The 22,969-nt window shown below is 42.3% G+C and overlaps 1 protein-coding gene across 1 annotated transcript in view; it reads right to left on the bottom strand.

Moving 5' to 3' along the window:
• Positions 1–6,537: 6,537 nt before the first annotated feature.
• The window catches only part of LOC116364153 (neuronal acetylcholine receptor subunit alpha-9-I), a 31,300-nt gene continuing 14,868 nt past the window's right edge, over positions 6,538–22,969 (bottom strand). The window contains exons 6-9 of the mRNA XM_031817388.1: positions 10,289–10,423; positions 9,504–9,619; positions 8,346–8,894; positions 6,538–6,833 (exon numbers count right to left, since the gene is read on the bottom strand). Of these exons, the coding sequence (XP_031673248.1) occupies positions 6,663–6,833; positions 8,346–8,894; positions 9,504–9,619; positions 10,289–10,423 (971 nt within the window). The 3' untranslated portion in view covers positions 6,538–6,662. The remainder of the gene's footprint in view (positions 6,834–8,345; positions 8,895–9,503; positions 9,620–10,288; positions 10,424–22,969) is intronic.

Genomic DNA, 22,969 nt, shown 5'->3' with positions numbered 1-22,969 from the left:
GACCTGAAGAGAGAGTTCTGGGTGACCATGGCAACAAGGACATGGTCAAGGTGGTGAGTTCTGGGTGACCATGGCAACAAGGACATGGTCAAGGTGGATCTATAATCTACTCTCCAGGAAGACTACAGATCTAGGATCAGCCTCTTACTCCCTCTACCAGACAGTCCTCTATCTCTCTCTCTAACAGACAGTCCTCTCTCTCTCCCTCTCTACCAGAAACCTCCCACATCCTGAATAGTGTCTCCCCCCAGGCTGTGACCCTCACCAACCGGCCACCTGGCCCATAGAGACTAAAGGACTACAACGTACATGCTTTATAGCGCATCAAGGCCACCCGGCCCATAGAGACTAAAGGACTACAACGTCCATGCTGCACAGCGCATCAAGGCCACCTGGCCCATAGAGACTAAAGGACTACAACGTCCATGCTGCACAGCGCATCAAGGCCACCTGGCCCATAGAGACTAAAGGACTACAACGTCCATGCTGCACAGCGCATCAAGGCCACCTGGCCCATAGAGACTAAAGGACTACAACGTCCATGCTGCACAGCGCATCAAGGCCACCTGGCCCATAGAGACTAAAGGACTACAACGTCCATGCTGCACAGCGCATCAAGGCCACCTGGCCCATAGAGACTAAAGGACTGCAACGTCCATGCTGCACAGCGCATCAAGGCCACCTGGCCCATAGAGACTAAAGGACTACAACGTCCATGCTGCACAGCGCATCAAGGCCACCTGGCCCATAGAGACTAAAGGACTACAACGTCCATGCTGCACAGCGCATCAAGGCCACCTGGCCCATAGAGACTAAAGGACTACAACGTCCATGCTGCACAGCGCATCAAGGCCACCTGGCCCATAGAGACTAAAGGACTACAACGTCCATGCTGCACAGCGCATCAAGGCCACCTGGCCCATAGAGACTAAAGGACTACAACGTCCATGCTGCACAGCGCATCAAGGCCACCTGGCCCATAGAGACTAAAGGACTACAACGTCCATGCTGCACAGCGCATCAAGGCCACCTGGCCCATAGAGACTAAAGGACTACAACGTCCATGCTGCACAGCGCATCAAGGCCACCTGGCCCATAGAGACTAAAGGACTACAACGTCCATGCTGCACAGCGCATCAAGGCCACCTGGCCCATAGAGACTAAAGGACTACAACGTCCATGCTGCACAGCGCATCAAGGCCACCTGGCCCATAGAGACTAAAGGACTACAACGTCCATGCTGCACAGCGCATCAAGGCCACCTGGCCCATAGAGACTAAAGGACTACAACGTCCATGCTGCACAGCGCATCAAGGCCACCTGGCCCATAGAGACTAAAGGACTACAACGTCCATGCTGCACAGCGCATCAAGGCCACCTGGCCCATAGATACTAAAGGACTACAACGTCCATGCTGCACAGCGCATCAAGGCCACCTGGCCCATAGAGACTAAAGGACTACAACGTCCATGCTGCACAGCGCATCAAGGCCACCTGGCCCATAGAGACTAAAGGACTACAACGTCCATGCTGCACAGCGCATCAAGGCCACCTGGCCCATAGAGACTAAAGGACTACAACGTCCATGCTGCACAGCGCATCAAGGCCACCTGGCCCAGCATGGCTGTGCAGCATGGACGTTGTAGTCCTCAAGCCATCTCTGTACTCTAAATAACCGAATATCTATACTTGTATATCTGCTCAGTCTCCTATAGCTCTGTGATCCATTTACCTGGTAGTACACACGGAGTGGACAAAACATTAGGAAACACCACGACCCAGACTGACCAGGTGAATTCAGGTGAAAGCTCTGATCCCTTATTGACGACACATGTCAAATCCACAACTTTTTTTAAATTGATTTTATTTAACATTTTCTTTCACAAGGCAAGTCGGTTTTAAGAACATATTCTTCTTTACAATGACGGTCTAGGAACAGTGGAACAGTGGGTTAACTGGTCTAGGAACAGTGGGTTAACTGGTCTAGGAACAGTGGGTTAACTGGTCTAGGAACAGTGGGGTTAACTGGTCTAGGAACAGTGGGTTAACTGGTCTAGGAACAGTGGGGTTAACTGGTCTAGGAACAGTGGGGTTAACTGGTCTAGGAACAGTGGAACAGTGGGGTTAACTGGTCTAGGAACAGTGGAACAGTGGGGTTAACTGGTCTAGGAACAGTGGAACAGTGGGTTAACTGGTCTAGGAACAGTGGAACAGTGGGTTAACTGGTCTAGGAACAGTGGGGTTAACTGGTCTAGGAACAGTGGAACAGTGGGTTAACTGGTCTAGGAACAGTGGAACAGTGGGGTTAACTGGTCTAGGAACAGTGGAACAGTGGGTTAACTGGTCTAGGAACAGTGGAACAGTGGGGTTTAACTGGTCTAGGAACAGTGGGTTAACTGGTCTAGGAACAGTGGGTTAACTGTCTAGGAACAGTGGGGTTAACTGGTCTAGGAACAGTGGAACAGTGGGGTTAACTGGTCTAGGAACAGTGGAACAGTGGGGTTAACTGGTCTAGGAACAGTGGAACAGTGGGTTAACTGGTCTAGGAACAGTGGAACAGTGGGTTAACTGGTCTAGGACAGTGGGGTTAACTGGTCTAGGAACAGTGGAACAGTGGGTTAACTGGTCCAGGAACAGTGGAACAGTGGGGTTAACTGGTCTAGGAACATGGAACAGTGGGTTAACTGGTCTAGGAACAGTGGAACAGTGGGGTTAACTGGTCTAGGAACAGTGGGTTAACTGGTCTAGGAACAGTGGAACAGTGGGTTTAACTGGTCTAGGAACAGTGGAACAGTGGGTTAACTGGTCTAGGAACAGTGGAACAGTGGGTTAACTGGTCTAGGAACAGTGGAACAGTGGGTTAACTGGTCTAGGAACAGTGGAACAGTGGGTTAACTGGTCTAGGAACAGTGGATTAACTGGTCTAGGAACAGTGGAACAGTGGGTTAACTGGTCTAGGAACAGTGGAACAGTGGGTTAACTGGTCTAGGAACAGTGGAACAGTGGGTTAACTGGTCTAGGAACAGTGGAACAGTGGGTTAACTGGTCTAGGAACAGTGGAACAGTGGGTTAAACTGGTCTAGGAACAGTGGGTTAACTGGTCTAGGAACAGTGGGTTAACTGGTCTAGGAACAGTGGGTTAACTGGTCTAGGAACAGTGGGTTAACTGGTCTAGGAACAGTGGAACAGTGGGGTTAACTGTCTAGGAACAGTGGGTTAACTGGTCTAGGAACAGTGGAACAGTGGGGTTAACTGGTCTAGGAACAGTGGGTTAACTGGTCTAGGAACAGTGGGTTAACTGGTCTAGGAACAGTGGGTTAACTGATCTAGGAACAGTGGGTTAACTGGTCTAGGAACAGTGGGTTAACTGGTCTAGGAACAGTGGGTAACTGGTCTAGGAACAGTGGGTTAACTGGTCTAGGAACAGTGGGTTAACTGATCTAGGAACAGTGGAACAGTGGGGTTAACTGATCTAGGAACAGTGGATTAACTGGTCTAGGAACAGTGGGTTAACTGATCTAGGAACAGTGGGTTAACTGGTCTAGGAACAGTGGGTTAACTGGTCTAGGAACAGTGGGGTTAACTGCCTTGTTCAGGGGAACAGTGGGTTAACTGGTCTAGGAACAGTGGGTTAACTGGTCTAGGAACAGTGGATTAACTGGTCTAGGAACAGTGGGTTAACTGATCTAGGAACAGTGGGTTAACTGGTCTAGGAACAGTGGGTTAACTGGTCTAGGAACAGTGGGTTAACTGGTCTAGGAACAGTGGGTTAACTGGTCTAGGAACAGTGGGTTAACTGGTCTAGGAACAGTGGGTTAACTGGTCTAGGAACAGTGGAACAGTGGGTTAACTGGTCTAGGAACAGTGGGTTAACTGGTCTAGGAACAGTGGGTTAACTGGTCTAGGAACAGTGGGTTAACTGGTCTAGGAACAGTGGGTTAACTGGTCTAGGAACAGTGGGTTAACTGATCTAGGAACAGTGGGTTAACTGGTCTAGGAACAGTGGGTTAACTGGTCTAGGAACAGTGGGTTAACTGGTCTAGGAACAGTGGGTTAACTGGTCTAGGAACAGTGGGTTAACTGGTCTAGGAACAGTGGGTTAACTGGTCTAGGAACAGTGGGTTAACTGGTCTAGGAACAGTGGGTTAACTGGTCTAGGAACAGTGGGTTAACTGGTCTAGGAACAGTGGGTTAACTGGTCTAGGAACAGTGGGTTAACTGGTCTAGGAACAGTGGGTTAACTGGTCTAGGAACAGTGGAACAGTGGGTTAACTGGTCTAGGAACAGTGGAACAGTGGGGTTAACTGGTCTAGGAACAGTGGAACAGTGGGGTTAACTGGTCTAGGAACAGTGGGGTTAACTGGTCTAGGAACAGTGGGTTAACTGGTCTAGGAACAGTGGGTTAACTGGTCTAGGAACAGTGGGTTAACTGGTCTAGGAACAGTGGAACAGTGGGTTAACTGGTCTAGGAACAGTGGAACAGTGGGTTAACTGGTCTAGGAACAGTGGAACAGTGGGGTTAACTGGTCTAGGAACAGTGGGTTAACTGGTCTAGGAACAGTGGGTTAACTGGTCTAGGAACAGTGGGTTAACTGGTCTAGGAACAGTGGAACAGTGGGGTTAACTGGTCTAGGAACAGTGGAACAGTGGGTTAACTGGTCTAGGAACAGTGGAACAGTGGGGTTAACTGGTCTAGGAACAGTGGGTTAACTGGTCTAGGAACAGTGGGTTAACTGGTCTAGGAACAGTGGGTTAACTGGTCTAGGAACAGTGGAGTTAACTGATCTAGGAACAGTGGGTTAACTGGTCTAGAACAGTGGGTTAACTGGTCTAGGAACAGTGGGTTAACTGGTCTAGGAACAGTTGTTTAACTGGTCTAGGAACAGTGGGTTAACTGGTCTAGGAACAGTGGGGTTAACTGGTCTAGGAACAGTGGGTTAACTGGTCTAGGAACAGTGGGTTAACTGGTCTAGGAACAGTGGGTTAACTGGTCTAGGAACAGTGGGTTAACTGGTCTAGGAACAGTGGGGTTAACTGGTCTAGGAACAGTGGGTTAACTGGTCTAGGAACAGTGGGTTAACTGGTCTAGGAACAGTGGGTTAACTGGTCTAGGAACAGTGGGGTTAACTGGTCTAGGAACAGTGGGTTAACTGGTCTAGGAACAGTGGGTTAACTGGTCTAGGAACAGTGGGTTAACTGGTCTAGGAACAGTGGGTTAACTGGTCTAGGAACAGTGGGTTAACTGGTCTAGGAACAGTGGGTTAACTGGTCTAGGAACAGTGGGTTAACTGGTCTAGGAACAGTGGGTTAACTGGTCTAGGAACAGTGGGTTACTTCTAGAACAGTGGGTAACTGGTCTAGGAACAGTGGGGTTAACTGGTCTAGGAACAGTGGGTTAACTGATCTAGGAACAGTGGGTTAACTGATCTAGGAACAGTGGGTTAACTGTCTAGGAACAGTGGGTTAACTGGTCTAGGAACAGTGGGTTAACTGGTCTAGGAACAGTGGGTTAACTGGTCTAGGAACAGTGGGGTTAACTGGTCTAGGAACAGTGGGTTAACTGGTCTAGGAACAGTGGGTTAACTGGTCTAGGAACAGTGGGTTAACTGGTCTAGGAACAGTGGGTTAACTGGTCTAGGAACAGTGGGGTTAACTGGTCTAGGAACAGTGGGTTAACTGGTCTAGGAACAGTGGGTTAACTGATCTAGGAACAGTGGGTTAACTGATCTAGGAACAGTGGGTTAACTGGTCTAGGAACAGTGGGTTAACTGGTCTAGGAACAGTGGGTTAACTGGTCTAGGAACAGTGGGTTAACTGTCGGCCCATCGATCAGTGTAGATGAAGGGGGAGGAGGCCTTGAGACATGGGTGGTGTGTCATTCAGAGGGTGAACGGGCAGGACAATAGATTGAAGTGCCTTTGAACCGGGGGTATAGTCGTAGGTGCCAGGGATACCGGATAGTGTCAAGAACTGCAACGCTGCTGGGTTTTTAAAGCTCAACTGTATATCAAGAATGGTCCCACCACCCAAAGGACATCCAGCCAACTTGACACATCTGTGGAAAGCGTTGGAGTCAACATGGGCCAGCATCCCCTGTGGAAGGCTTTCAACACCTTGTAGAGTTCATGTCCCGACGAATTGAGGCTCCTCCCCCTCTCCCTCCCTAGTCCTTCTATCCTCCGTCTGCCTCTCCCCCTCTCCTCCCCCTCTCTCCCCCTCTCCTCCCCCTCTCCCTCCCTAGTCCTTCTATCCTCAGTCTGCCACACTCCCTCTCCTCCCTCTGCTCCCTCTCTCTCTGTCATTCTTCTACCTCTTTCCCTGCCTCTCTCCCCCTCTCCCCCCTCTCCTCCGTCCCTCCATCTCTTCCTCTCCTCTGTCCCTCTAACTCTTCCTCCCATCCCTCCCTCCCTCCCTCTCTTCCTCTTGTCCCTTCCTCTCTTCCTCTCCTCCCTCTTCCTCGCCTCCGTCCCCCTCTCTTCCACCCTCTCTTCCTCTAGTCCCTCCCTCTCCTCCCTTCCTTCCTCTCTCTCCCTCTTCCCTCTATCCATCCATCCATCCCTCTCTTCCGTCCTTCTCTTCCTCCCTCTCTTCTCTCCTCCCTCCCTTCCTCTCTCTCCCTCTTCCCTCTATCCATTTTTCCATCCCTCACCTCCCTCCCTCCGTCAAGTTGCCTTGCCGATGATGAGGATACTCATGAGGAAGACCATGATGAAGAAGATCCACATGAAGAACCGGTCCATCACCTTGGCAACCTTCTTCCACTCCGCCCCTTTAGCACACGTAGCCCGTTGCTCCCGGAAACAGTTGGCGATGTACTGAATGTTATACACCACCTAGAAGAGAGGGAGGGAGGAGAGATGAGAAACAGTTGGTGATGTACTGAATGTTATACACCACCTAGAAGAGAGGGAGGGAGGAGAGGGAGGGAGGAGGGGGAGGGAGGAGAGGGAGGGAGGAGGGGGAGGGAGGAGATATGAGAAACAGTTGGTGATGTACTGAATGTTATACACCACCTAGAAGAGAGGGAGGGAGGAGAGGGAGGGAGGAGGGGGAGGGAGGAGAGGGAGGGAGGAGGGGGAGGGAGGAGATATGAGAAACAGTTGGTGATGTACTGAATGTTATACACCACCTAGAAGAGAGGGAGGGAGGAGAGGGAGGGAGGGAGGAGAGGGAGGGAGGAGAGATGAGAAACAGTTGGCGATGTACTGAATGTTATACACCACCTAGAAGAGAGGGAGGGAGGAGAGGGAGGGAGGAGGGGGAGGGAGGAGAGGGAGGGAGGAGGGGGAGGGAGGAGAGGGAGGGAGGAGGGGGAGGGAGGAGAGGGAGGGAGGAGAGATGAGAAACAGTTGGCGATGTACTGAATGTTATACACCACCTAGAAGAGAGGGAGGGAGGAGAGGGAGAGGAGAGGGAGGGAGGAGAGGGAGGGAGGAGAGGGAGGGAGGGAGGAGAGGGAGGATGGGGAGGGAGGAGAGGGAGGGAGGAGGGAGGGAGGGGGGAGTTGAGATAGGGAGGGGGAGGGAGGAGGGGAGGAGAGAGATAGGGAGGGAGGGAGGGAGGGAGGGGGGAGAGATAGGGAGGGAGAGGGAGGGAGGAGGGAGAGGAGAGAGATAGGGAGGGAGAGGGAGGGAGGAGAGATGAGAAACAGTTGGCGATGTACTGAATGTTATACACCACCTAGAAGCGAGGGAGGGAGGAGAGGGAGGGAGGAGAGGGAGGGAGGGGGAGTTGAGATAGGGAGGGGGAGGGAGGAGGGGGAAGAGAGAGATAGGGAGGGAGGGAGGGGGGGAGAGATAGGGAGGGAGAGGGTGGAGAGGGAGGGAGGAGGGAGAGGAGAGAGATAGGGAGGGAGAGGGAGGAGGGTTTGGGAGAGAGGGAGGGAGGGGGAGGAAGGAGAGGGAGAGGAAGGAGAGAGGAAGGGAGAGGAAGGAGAGAGGAAGGGAGAGGAAGGAGAGAGGGAGGGAGAGGAAGGAGAGAGGGAGGCAGAGGAAGGAGAGAGGGTTCAGGAGAGGTAGGAGAGAGGGAGGGAGAGGAATGAGAGGGGGAGGGAGAGGAAGGAGAGAGGGAGGGAGAGAGAGGGATGGGGAAGGAGAGATGAGAAACAGTTTGAAATGTATTGATCTTATACACCACCTAGAAGAGAGGGATGGGGAGGAGAGAGAGAGAGACAGAGGGGAGAGAGAGAGACAGAGAGAGAGAGAGACAGAGAGAGAGAGAGAGACTGAGAGAGAGAGAGACAGAGAGAGAGAAAGAGAGAGAGAGAGAGAGAGAGAGAGAGAGAGAGAGAGAGAGGAGCACAGCTTGATAAATCCTGACTGTGTGATGCAATAGGCATTAGTCACCTGTTTGTGGTGTGGGCAGGGGCAGGAGCAGGATGGGGCCGAGGCTGGGTTGAGGTGCTTCTCCTTGGGGTAAGGCAGCGGCTCATTCAGCCCACCATTCTGGAGGTTCCCTGGAGGGGGTGCCTGATAGTCCAGCTCCTCTCTCCCGATGTGGTGGTAATGCCTCAGGGGCTCCCTCTTCTCCTCGCCCCCTTCCCCCTTGGAGGTCTGGCTCGGGTTGCTGTGATGGTTCTGGTTACTACGGTTACTGTAATGATCGTCGCGGTGCCCGCCGTTAGCGTAGCGACAGTTGTCGAGGTGATTTTGATGGGTGCTGTGGTGGTTTTGGAGGTGCCCATTGCCGCACTGGTACGGAGCGAGGCGATGGCAGTCGTCTTGGTAACAGCCGTCGTGGTAGAGGTCGTCGTGGTAATGGTTCCGTGCCAGGGCGGAGTTGCCCGACATTGGTTCCTCACTGTAGAGAGGTGTTCTATCACCCTCTGGTGTAGTGCAGTTCTCCCCCACCTCGTACACAAACAGGATCTTAGACATGTAGTCAATGATGAGTACCTGGGAACACACACACACACACACACACACACACACACACACACACACGAACACACACACACACACACACACACAGTTAGTATACTCTCTGGTGTAGTGCAGTTCTCCCCCACCTCGTACACAAACAGGATCTTAGACATGTAGTCAATGATGAGTACCTGGGAACACACACACACACACACACACACACACACACACGAACACACACACACACACACAGTGACACAGAGACACACACATACACAGTGACACAGAGATAGAGTAAACACACACACAACAGTGACACAGAGATAGAGTAAACCACACACCACACAGTGACACAGAGCTCCAGACTTTGGCCCAGTGAGGAACAGGCTTGGCCAACCTTGGCCCAGTGAGGAACAGGCTTGGCCCTACCTTGGCCCAGTGAGGAACAGGCTTGGCCTACCTTGGCCCAGTGAGGAACAGGCTTGGCCCTACCTTGGCCCAGTGAGGAACAGGCTTGGCCTACCTTGGCCCAGTGAGGGCCAAGCCTTGGCCCAGTGAGGAACAGGCCTGGCGGTACCTTGGCCCAGTGAGGAACAGGCTTGGCCCTACCTTGGCCCAGTGAGGAACAGGCCTTGGCCCTACCTTGGCCCAGTGAGGAACAGGCTTGGCTTCTGCACCACAGAAATGGATGTTCATGATGAAGATGGTCAGAGATGTCGAGGCCGTGATCATCGTCATCGTCGCTATGTAGTACTTCCCTGGAACACACACACAACACACACACACACACACCACACCACACACACACACACACCACACACACACACACACACACACCCACACACACACACACACACACACAGTTAGTATACTCTCTGAGGCATCATATTATCACCTATATAGGGAACACTCTCTGAGGCATCATATTATCACCTATATAGGGAACACTCTCAGAGGGAGGCATCATATTATGACCTATATAGGGAACACTCTCTGAGGGAGGCATCATATTATCACCTATATAGGGAACACTCTCTGAGGCATCATATTATCACCTATATAGGGAACACTCTCAGAGGCATCATATTATCACCTATATAGGGAACACTCTCTGAGGCATCATATTATCCCCTATATAGGGAACACTCTCAGAGGGCATCATATTATCACCTATATAGGGAACACTCTCTGAGGCATCACATTATCACCTATATAGGGAACACTCTCAGAGGGCATCATATTATCACCTATATAGGGAACACTCTCTGAGGCATCACATTATCACCTATATAGGGAACACTCTCAGAGGGCATCATATTATCACCTATATAGGGAACACTCTCTGAGGGAGGCATCATATTATCTCTGAGGCATCATATTATCACCTATATAGGGAACACTCTCTGAGGGAGGCATCATATTATCACCTATATAGGGAACACTCTCAGAGGGAGGCATGCTCTCTGCCACCATTAGTTGGAAGACAGTGAGGGCCAGTAGAACTGTCACGCCCAGAGAAACCTTCTCTCCTGAGTCAGCGGGCAGGTAGAAACCCAGGGGAGCTAGAACAACACAAACAAACAACAGCATTAAATAATATAACCAACAATACAATGTAAACAACAACAATAAACAATACAATACAACCACAAACCCAGATGAGCTAGAACAGAACAAACAGTCACCACAAAATCCTGCATCTCCTAACAATAATATTAATAACAATAATAACAATAATAATAACAATAATAATAATAATAATAACAATAACAATAATAACAATAATAACAACAATAATAATAATAATAATAATAACAATAATAACAATAATAATAATAATAATAATAATAATAATAATAACAATAATAATAACAATAGCAATAATAATAATAATAATAATAATAATAATAACAATAATAATAATAATAATAATAATAACAATGATAACAATAATAATATAACAATAATAATAATAATAATAATAACAATAATAATAATAACAATAATAATAATAATAATAATAATACTAACAACAATAATAATAATAACAATAACAATAACAATAATAATAATAATAATAATAATACTAATAATAATAACAATAATAATAATAATAATAATAATAACAATAATAATACCAATAATAATAATAATAATAATAATAATAATAACAATAATAATAATAATAATAATATTAATAATGATGATGCTGGTGATACCAGTACCTAGGAATATTAATAATGATGGTGCTGGTGATACCAGTACCTAGGAATATTAATAATGATGATGCTGGTGATACCAGTACCTAGGAATATTAATAATGATGGTGCTGGTGATACCAGTACCTAGGAATATTAATAATGATGGTGCTGGTGATACCAGTACTAGGAATATTAATAATGATGATGCTGGTGATACCAGTACCTAGGAATATTAATAATGATGGTGCTGGTGATACCAGTACCTAGGAATATTAATAATGATGGTGCTGGTGATACCAGTACCTTAGGAATATTAATAATGATGATGCTGGTGATACCAGTACCTAGGAATATTAATAATGATGGTGCTGGTGGATACCAGTACCTAGGAATATTAATAATGATGATGCTGGTGATACCAGTACCTAGGAATATTAATAATGATGATGCTGGTGATACCAGTACCTAGGAATATTATAATGATGATACTGGTGATACCAGTACCTAGGAATATTAATATGATGGTGCTGGTGATACCAGTACCTAGGAATATTAATAATGATGATGCTGGTGATACCAGTACCTAGGAATATTAATAATGATGGTGCTGGTGATACCAGTTCCTAGGAATATTAATAATGATGATGCTGGTGATACCAGTTCCTAGGAATATTAATAATGATGGTGCTGGTGATACCAGTTCCTAGGAATATATAATGATGATGCTGGTGATACCAGTACCTAGGAATATTAATAATGATGGTGCTGGTGATACCAGTTCCTAGGAATATTAATAATGATGGTGCTGGTGATACCAGTACCTAGGAAATATTAATAATGATGATGCTAGTGATACCAGTAACTAGGAATATTAATAATGATGGTGCTGGTGATACCAGTTCCTAGGAATATTAATAATGATGGTGCTGGTGATACCAGTACCTAGGAATATTAATAATGATTGATGCTAGTGATACCAGTACCTAGGAATATTAATAATGATGGTGCTGGTGATACCAGTACCTAGGATATTAATAATGATGATGCTGGTGATACCAGTACCTAGGAATATTAATAATGATGATGCTAGTGATACCAGTACCTAGGAATATTAATAATGATGGTGCTGGTGATACCAGTACCTAGGAATATTAATAATGATGATGCTGGTGATACCAGTACCTAGGAATATTAATAATGATGATGCTAGTGATACCAGTAACTAGGAATATTAATAATGATGGTGCTGGTGATACCAGTACCTAGGAATATTAATAATGATGATGCTAGTGATACCAGTACCTAGGAATATTAATAATGATGGTGCTGGTGATACCAGTACCTAGGAATATTAATAATGATGGTGCTGGTGATACCAGTACCTAGGAATATTAATAATGATGGTGCTGGTGATACCAGTACCTAGGAATATTAATAATGATGATGCTGGTGATACCAGTACCTAGGAATATTAATAATGATGGTGCTGGTGATACCAGTACCTAGGAATATTAATAATGATGATGCTGGTGATACCAGTACCTAGGAATATTAATAATGATGATGCTGGTGATACCAGTACCTAGGAATATTAATAATGATGATGCTGGTGATACCAGTACCTAGGAATATTAATAATGATGATGCTGGTGATACCAGTACCTAGGAATATTAATAATGATGATGCTGGTGATACCAGTACCTAGGAATATTAATAATGATGATGCTAGTGATACCAGTACCTAGGAATATTAATAATGATGGTGCTGGTGATACCAGTACCTAGGAATATTAATAATGATGATGCTGGTGATACCAGTACCTAGGAATATTAATAATGATGGTGCTGGTGATACCAGTACCTAGGAATATTAATAATGATGGTGCTGGTGATACCAGTACCTAGGAATATTAATAATGATGATGCTGGTGATACCAGTACCTAGGAATATTAATAATGATGGTGCTGGTGATACCAGTACCTAGGAATATTAATAATGATGGTGCTGGTGATACCAGTACCTAGGAATATTAATAATGATGATGCTGGTGATACCAGTACCTAGGAATATTAATAATGATGGTGCTGGTGATACCAGTACCTAGGAATATTAATAATGATGATGCTGGTGATACCAGTACCTAGGAATATTAATAATGATGATGCTGGTGATACCAGTACCTAGGAATATTAATAATGATGATGCTGGTGATACCAGTACCTAGGAATATTAATAATGATGGTGCTGGTGATACCAGTACCTAGGAATATTAATAATGATGGTGCTGGTGATACCAGTACCTAGGAATATTAATAATGATGGTGCTGGTGATACCAGTACCTAGGAATATTAATAATGATGATGCTGGTGATACCAGTACCTAGGAATATTAATAATGATGATGCTGGTGATACCAGTTCCTAGGAATATTAATAATGATGATGCTGGTGATACCAGTACCTAGGAATATTAATAATGATGGTGCTGGTGATACCAGTTCCTAGGAATATTAATAATGATGGTGCTGGTGATACCAGTACCTAGGAATATTAATAATGATGATGCTAGTGATACCAGTAACTAGGAATATTAATAATGATGGTGCTGGTGATACCAGTTCCTAGGAATATTAATAATGATGGTGCTGGTGATACCAGCACCAAGGAATATTAATAATGATGATGCTAGTGATACCAGTACCTAGGAATATTAATAATGATGGTGCTGGTGATACCAGTAACCTAGGAATATAATAATGATGATGCTGGTGATACCAGTACCTAGGAATATTAATAATGATGGTGCTGGTGATTACCAGTACCTAGGATATTAATAATGATGATGCTGGTGATACCAGTACCTAGGAATATTAATAATGATGCTTGCTGGTGATACCAGTACCTAGGAATATTAATAATGATGGTGCTGGTGATACCAGTACCTAGGAATATTAATAATGATGATGCTGGTGATACCAGTACCTAGGAATATTAATAATGATGGTGCTGGTGATACCAGTACCTAGGAATATTAATAATGATGATGCTAGTGATATAGTACCTAGGAATATAATAATGATGATGCTGGTGATACCAGTACCTAGGAATATTAATAATGATGATGCTGGTGATACCAGTACCTAGGAATATTAATAATGATGGTGCTGTGATACCAGTACCTAGGAATATTAATAATGATGATGCTGGTGATACCAGTACCTAGGAATATTAATAATGATGGTGCTGGTGATACCAGTACTAGGAATATTAATAATGATGATGCTGGTGATACCAGTACCTAGGAATATTAATAATGATGGTGCTGGTGATACCAGTTCCTAGGAATATTAATAATGATGATGCTGGTGATACCAGTACCTAGGAATATTAATAATGATGGTGCTGGTGATACCACGTTCCCTAGGAATATTAATAATGATGGTGCTGGTGATACCAGTACCTAGGAATATTAATAATGATTGATGCTAGTGATACCAGTAACTAGGAATATTAATAATGATGGTGCTGGTGATACCAGTTCCTAGGAATATTAATAATGATGGTGCTGGTGATACCAGTACCTAGGAATATTAATAATGATGATGCTAGTGATACCAGTAACCTAGGAATATTAATAATGATGGTGCTGGTGATACCAAGTACCTAGAAATATTAATAATGATGATGCTGGTGATACCAGTACCTAGGAATATTAATAATGATGATGCTAGTGATACCGTAGTAACTAGGAATATTAATAATGATGGTGCTGGTGATACCAGTACCTAGGAATATTAATAATGATGGTGCTGGTGATACCAGTTCCTAGGAATATTAATAATGATGGTGCTGGTGATACCAGTACCTAGGAATATTAATAATGATGGTGCTGGTGATACCATTTCCTAGGAATATTAATAATGATGGTGCTGGTGTTACCAGTACCTAGGAATATTAATAATGATGGTGCTGGTGATACCAGTATCTAGGAATATTAATAATGATGGGCTGGTGATACCAGTACCTAGGAATATTAATAATGATGATCTGGTGATACCAGTACCTAGGAATATTAATAATGATGATGCTGGTTGATACCAGTACCTAGGAATATTAATAATGATGATGCTGGTGATACCAGTACCTAGGAATATTAATAATGATGGTGCTGGTGATACCCAGTACCTAGGAATATTAATAATGATGATGCTGGTGATACCAGTACCTAGGAATATTAATAATGATGGTGCTGGTGTACCAGTACCTAGGAATATTAATAATGATGATGCTAGTGATACTAGTACCTAGGAATATTAATAATGATGATGCTGGTGATACCAGTACCTAGGAATATTAATAATGATGATGCTGGTGATACCAGTTCCTAGGAATATTAATAATGATGGTGCTGGTGATACCAGTACCTAGGAATATTAATAATGATGGTGCTGGTGATACCAGTACCTAGGAATATTAATAATGATGATGCTGGTGATACCAGTACCTAGGAATATTAATAATGATGATGCTGGTGATACCAGTACCTAGGAATATTAATAATGATGATGCTGGTGATACCAGTACCTAGGAATATTAATAATGATGGTGCTGGTGATACCAGTACCTAGGAATATTAATAATGATGATGCTGGTGATACCAGTACCTAGGAATATTAATAATGATGGTGCTGGTGATACCAGTACCTAGGAATATTAATAATGATGATGCTAGTGATACTAGTACCTAGGAATATTAATAATGATGATGCTGGTGATACCAGTACCTATGAATATTAATAATGATGATGCTGGTGATACCAGTACCTAGGAATATTAATAATGATGGTGCTGGTGATACCAGTACCTAGGAATATTAATAATGATGATGCTGGTGATACCAGTACCTAGGAATATTAATAATGATGGTGCTGGTGATACCAGTACCTAGGAATATTAATAATGATGATGCTGGTGATACCAGTACCTAGGAATATTAATAATGATGATGCTGGTGATACCAGTACCTAGGAATATTAATAATGATGATGCTGGTGATACCAGTACCTAGGAATATTAATAATGATGGTGCTGGTGATACCAGTACCTAGGAATATTAATAATGATGATGCTGGTGATACCAGTACCTAGGAATATTAATAATGATGGTGCTGGTGATACCAGTACCTAGGAATATTAATAATGATGATGCTGGTGAATACCAGTTCCTAGGAATATTAATAATGATGATGCTGGTGATACCAGTACCTAGGAATATTAATAATGATGGTGCTGGTGATACCAGTTCCTAGGAATATTAATATGATGGTGCTGGTGATACCAGTACCTAGGAATATTAATAATGATGGATGCTAGTGATACCAGTAACTAGGAATATTAATAATGATGGTGCTGGTGATACCAGTTCCTAGGAATATTAATAATGATGGTGCTGGTGATACCAGTACCAAGGAATATTAATATGATGATGCTAGTGATACCAGTACCTAGGATATTAATAATGATGGTGCTGGTGATACCAGTACCTAGGAATATTAATAATGATGATGCTGGTGATACCAGTACCTAGGAATATTAATATGATGGTGGCTGGTGATACCAGTACCTAGGAATATTAATAATGATGATGCTGTGATACCAGTACCTAGGAAATTAATAATGATGGTGCTGGTGGATACCAGTACCTAGGAATATTAATAATGATGGTGCTGGTGATACCAGTACCTAGGAATATTATAATGATGATGCTGGTGATACCAGTACCTAGGAATATTAATAATGATGGTGCTGGTGATACCAGTACCTAGGAATATTAATAATGATGATGCTAGTGATACTAGTACCTAGGAATATTAATAATGATGATGCTGGTGATACCATACCTAGGAATATTAATAATGATGATGCTGGTGATACCAGTACCTAGGAATATTAATAATGATGGTGCTGGTGATACAGTACCTAGGAATATTAATAATGATGATGCTGGTGATACCAGTACCTAGGAATATTAATAATGATGGTGCTGGTGATACCAGTACCTAGGAATATTAATAATGATGATGCTGGTGATACCAGTACCTAGGAATATTAATAATGATGGTGCTGGTGATACCAGTTCCTAGGAATATTAATAATGATGATGCTGGTGATACCAGTACCTAGGAATATTAATAATGATGGTGCTGGTGATACCAGTTCCTAGGAATATTAATAATGATGATGCTAGTGATACTAGTACCTAGGAATATTAATAATGATGATGCTGGTGATACCAGTACCTAGGAATATTAATAATGATGCTGGTGATACCAGTACCTAGGAATATTAATAATGATGGTGCTGGTGATACCAGTACCTAGGAATATTAATAATGATGATGCTGGTGATACCAGTACCTAGGAATATTAATAATGATGGTGCTGGTGATACCAGTACCTAGGAATATTAATAATGATGATGCTGGTGATACCAGTACCTAGGAATATTAATAATGATGGTGCTGGTGATACCAGTTCCTAGGAATATTAATAATGATGATGCTGGTGATACCAGTACCTAGGAATATTAATAATGATGGTGCTGGTGATACCAGTTCCTAGGAATATTAATAATGATGGTGCTGGTGATACCAGTACCTAGGAATATTAATAATGATGATGCTAGTGATACCAGTAACTAGGAATATTAATAATGATGGTGCTGGTGATACCAGTTCCTAGGAATATTAATAATGATGGTGCTGGTGATACCAGTACCTAGGAATATTAATAATGATGATGCTAGTGATACCAGTACCTAGGAATATTAATAATGATGGTGCTGGTGATACCAGTACCTAGGAATATTAATAATGATGATGCTGGTGATACCAGTACCTAGGAATATTAATAATGATGATGCTAGTGATACCAGTAACTAGGAATATTAATAATGATGGTGCTGGTGATACCAGTACCTAGGAATATTAATAATGATGATGCTAGTGATACCAGTACCTAGGAATATTAATAATGATGGTGCTGGTGATACCAGTACCTAGGAATATTAATAATGATGGTGCTGGTGATACCAGTACCTAGGAATATTAATAATGATGATGCTAGTGATACCAGTACCTAGGAATATTAATAATGATGGTGCTGGTGATACCAGTACCTAGGAATATTAATAATGATGGTGCTGGTGATACCAGTTCCTAGGAATATTAATAATGATGGTGCTGGTGATACCAGTACCTAGGAATATTAATAATGATGGTGCTGGTGATACCAGTACCTAGGAATATTAATAATGATGATGCTGGTGATATCAGTACCTAGGAATATTAATAATGATGATGCTGGTGATACCAGTACCTAGGAATATTAATAATGATGATGCTGGTGATACCAGTACCTAGGAATATTAATAATGATGGTGCTGGTGATACCAGTACCTAGGAATATTAATAATGATGATGCTGGTGATACCAGTACCTAGGAATATTAATAATGATGGTGCTGGTGATACCAGTACCTAGGAATATTAATAATGATGATGCTAGTGATACTAGTACCTAGGAATATTAATAATGATGATGCTGGTGATACCAGTACCTAGGAATATTAATAATGATGATGCTGGTGATACCAGTACCTAGGAATATTAATAATGATGGTGCTGGTGATACCAGTACCTAGGAATATTAATAATGATGATGCTGGTGATACCAGTACCTAGGAATATTAATAATGATGGTGCTGGTGATACCAGTACTAGGAATATTAATAATGATGATGCTGGTGATACCAGTACCTAGGAATATTAATAATGATGGTGCTGGTGATACCAGTACCTAGGAATATTAATAATGATGATGCTAGTGATACCAGTACCTAGGAATATTAATAATGATGGTGCTGGTGATACCAGTACCTAGGAATATTAATAATGATGGTGCTGGTGATACCAGTTCCTAGGAATATTAATATGATGGTGCTGGTGATACCAGTACCTAGGAATATTAATAATGATGGTGCTGGTGATACCAGTTCCTAGGAATATTAATAATGATGGTGCTGGTGATACCAGTACCTAGGAATATTAATAATGATGGTGCTGGTGATACCAGTATCTAGGAATATTAATAATGATGATGCTGGTGATACCAGTACCTAGGAATATTAATAATGATGATGCTGGTGATACCAGTACCTAGGAATATTAATAATGATGATGCTGGTGATACCAGTACCTAGGAATATTAATAATGATGGTGCTGGTGATACCAGTACCTAGGAATATTAATAATGATGATGCTGGTGATACCAGTACCTAGGAATATTAATAATGATGGTGCTGGTGTACCAGTACCTAGGAATATTAATAATGATGATGCTAGTGATACTAGTACCTAGGAATATTAATAATGATGATGCTGGTGATACCAGTACCTAGGAATATTAATAATGATGATGCTGGTGATACCAGTTCCTAGGAATATTAATAATGATGGTGCTGGTGATACCAGTACCTAGGAATATTAATAATGATGGTGCTGGTGATACCAGTACCTAGGAATATTAATAATGATGATGCTGGTGATACCAGTACCTAGGAATATTAATAATGATGATGCTGGTGATACCAGTACCTAGGAATATTAATAATGATGATGCTGGTGATACCAGTACCTAGGAATATTAATAATGATGGTGCTGGTGATACCAGTACCTAGGAATATTAATAATGATGATGCTGGTGATACCAGTACCTAGGAATATTAATAATGATGGTGCTGGTGATACCAGTACCTAGGAATATTAATAATGATGATGCTAGTGATACTAGTACCTAGGAATATTAATAATGATGATGCTGGTGATACCAGTACCTATGAATGTTAATAATGATGATGCTGGTGATACCAGTACCTAGGAATATTAATAATGATGGTGCTGGTGATACCAGTACCTAGGAATATTAATAATGATGATGCTGGTGATACCAGTACCTAGGAATATTAATAATGATGGTGCTGGTGATACCAGTACCTAGGAATATTAATAATGAATGCTGGTGATACCAGTACCTAGGAATATTAATAATGATGGTGCTGGTGATACCAGTACCTAGGAATATTAATAATGATGGTGCTGGTGATACCAGTTCCTAGGAATATTAATAATGATGGTGCTGGTGATACCAGTACCTAGGAATATTAATAATGATGGTGCTGGTGATACCAGTACTTAGGAATATTAATAATGATGATGCTGGTGATACCAGTACCTAGGAATATTAATAATGATGATGCTGGTGATACCAGTACCTAGGAATATTAATAATGATGATGCTGGTGATACCAGTACCTAGGAATATTAATAATGATGGTGCTGGTGATACCAGTACCTAGGAATATTAATAATGATGATGCTGGTGATACCAGTACCTAGGAATATTAATAATGATGGTGCTGGTGATACCAGTACCTAGGAATATTAATAATGATGATGCTAGTGATACTAGTACCTAGGAATATTAATAATGATGATGCTGGTGATACCAGTACCTAGGAATATTAATAATGATGATGCTGGTGATACCAGTACCTAGGAATATTAATAATGATGGTGCTGGTGATACCAGTACCTAGGAATATTAATAATGATGATGCTGGTGATACCAGTACCTAGGAATATTAATAATGATGGTGCTGGTGATACCAGTACCTAGGAATATTAATAATGATGATGCTGGTGATACCAGTACCTAGGAATATAATAATGATGGTGCTGGTGATACCAGTACCTAGGAATATTAATAATGATGATGCTAGTGATACCAGTACCTAGGAATATTAATAATGATGGTGCTGGTGATACCAGTACCTAGGAATATTAATAATGATGGTGCTGGTGATACCAGTTCCTAGGAATATTAATAATGATGGTGCTGGTGATACCAGTACCTAGGAATATTAATAATGATGATGCTGGTGATACCAGTACCTAGGAATATTAATAATGATGATGCTGGTGATACCAGTACCTAGGAATATTAATAATGATGATGCTGGTGATACCAGTACCTAGGAATATTAATAATGATGGTGCTGGTGATACCAGTACCTAGGAATATTAATAATGATGATGCTGGTGATACCAGTACCTAGGAATATTAATAATGATGGTGCTGGTGATACCAGTACCTAGGAATATTAATAATGATGATGCTAGTGATACTAGTACCTAGGAATATTAATAATGATGATGCTGGTGATACCAGTACCTAGGAATATTAATAATGATGATGCTGGTGATACCAGTTCCTAGGAATATTAATAATGATGGTGCTGGTGATACCAGTACCTAGGAATATTAATAATGATGGTGCTGGTGATACCAGTACCTAGGAATATTAATAATGATGATGCTGGTGATACCAGTACCTAGGAATATTAATAATGATGATGCTGGTGATACCAGTACCTAGGAATATTAATAATGATGATGCTGGTGATACCAGTACCTAGGAATATTAATAATGATGGTGCTGGTGATACCAGTACCTAGGAATATTAATAATGATGATGCTGGTGATACCAGTACCTAGGAATATTAATAATGATGGTGCTGGTGATACCAGTACCTAGGAATATTAATAATGATGATGCTAGTGATACTAGTACCTAGGAATATTAATAATGATGATGCTGGTGATACCAGTACCTAGGAATATTAATAATGATGATGCTGGTGATACCAGTACCTAGGAATATTAATAATGATGGTGCTGGTGATACCAGTACCTAGGAATATTAATAATGATGATGCTGGTGATACCAGTACCTAGGAATATTAATAATGATGGTGCTGGTGATACCAGTACCTAGGAATATTAATAATGATGATGCTGGTGATACCAGTACCTAGGAATATTAATAATGATGGTGCTGGTGATACCAGTACCTAGGAATATTAATAATGATGATGCTGGTGATACCAGTTCCTAGGAATATTAATAATGATGGTGCTGGTGATACCAGTTCCTAGGAATATTAATAATGATGGTGCTAGTGATACCAGTACCTAGGAATATTAATAATGATGATGCTAGTGATACCAGTAACTAGGAATATTAATAATGATGGTGCTGGTGTTACCAGTACCTAGGAATATTAATAATGATGATGCTAGTGATACCAGTACCTAGGAATATTAATAATGATGGTGCTGGTGATACCAGTACCTAGGAATATTAATAATGATGATGCTGGTGATACCAGTACCTAGGAATATTAATAATGATGATGCTAGTGATACCAGTAACTAGGAATATTAATAATGATGGTGCTGGTGATACCAGTACCTAGGAATATTAATAATGATGATGCTAGTGATACCAGTACCTAGGAATATTAATAATGATGGTGCTGGTGATACCAGTACCTAGGAATATTAATAATGGTGGTGCTGGTGATACCAGTACCTAGGAATATTAATAATGATGATGCTAGTGATACCAGTACCTAGGAATATGAATAATGATGGTGCTGGTGGTACCAGTACCTAGGAATATTAATAATGATGGTGCTGGTGATACCAGTACCTAGGAATATTAATAATGATGATGCTAGTGACACCAGTACCTAGGAATATTAATAATGATGGTGCTGGTGATACCAGTACCTAGGAATATTAATAATGATGATGCTAGTGATACCAGTACCTAGGAATATTAATAATGATGGTGCTGGTGATACCAGTACCTAGGAATATTAATAATGATGATGCTGGTGATACCAGTACCTAGGAATATTAATAATGATGGTGCTAGTGATACCAGTACCTAGGAATATTAATAATGATGATGCTAGTGATACCAGTACCTAGGAATATTAATAA

The sequence above is a fragment of the Oncorhynchus kisutch genome, unplaced genomic scaffold (assembly GCF_002021735.2).
Source record: "Oncorhynchus kisutch isolate 150728-3 unplaced genomic scaffold, Okis_V2 scaffold1010, whole genome shotgun sequence".
NCBI classification, from domain to species: domain Eukaryota; kingdom Metazoa; phylum Chordata; class Actinopteri; order Salmoniformes; family Salmonidae; genus Oncorhynchus; species Oncorhynchus kisutch.
This window is presented reverse-complemented; position numbering and strand designations above follow the sequence as displayed.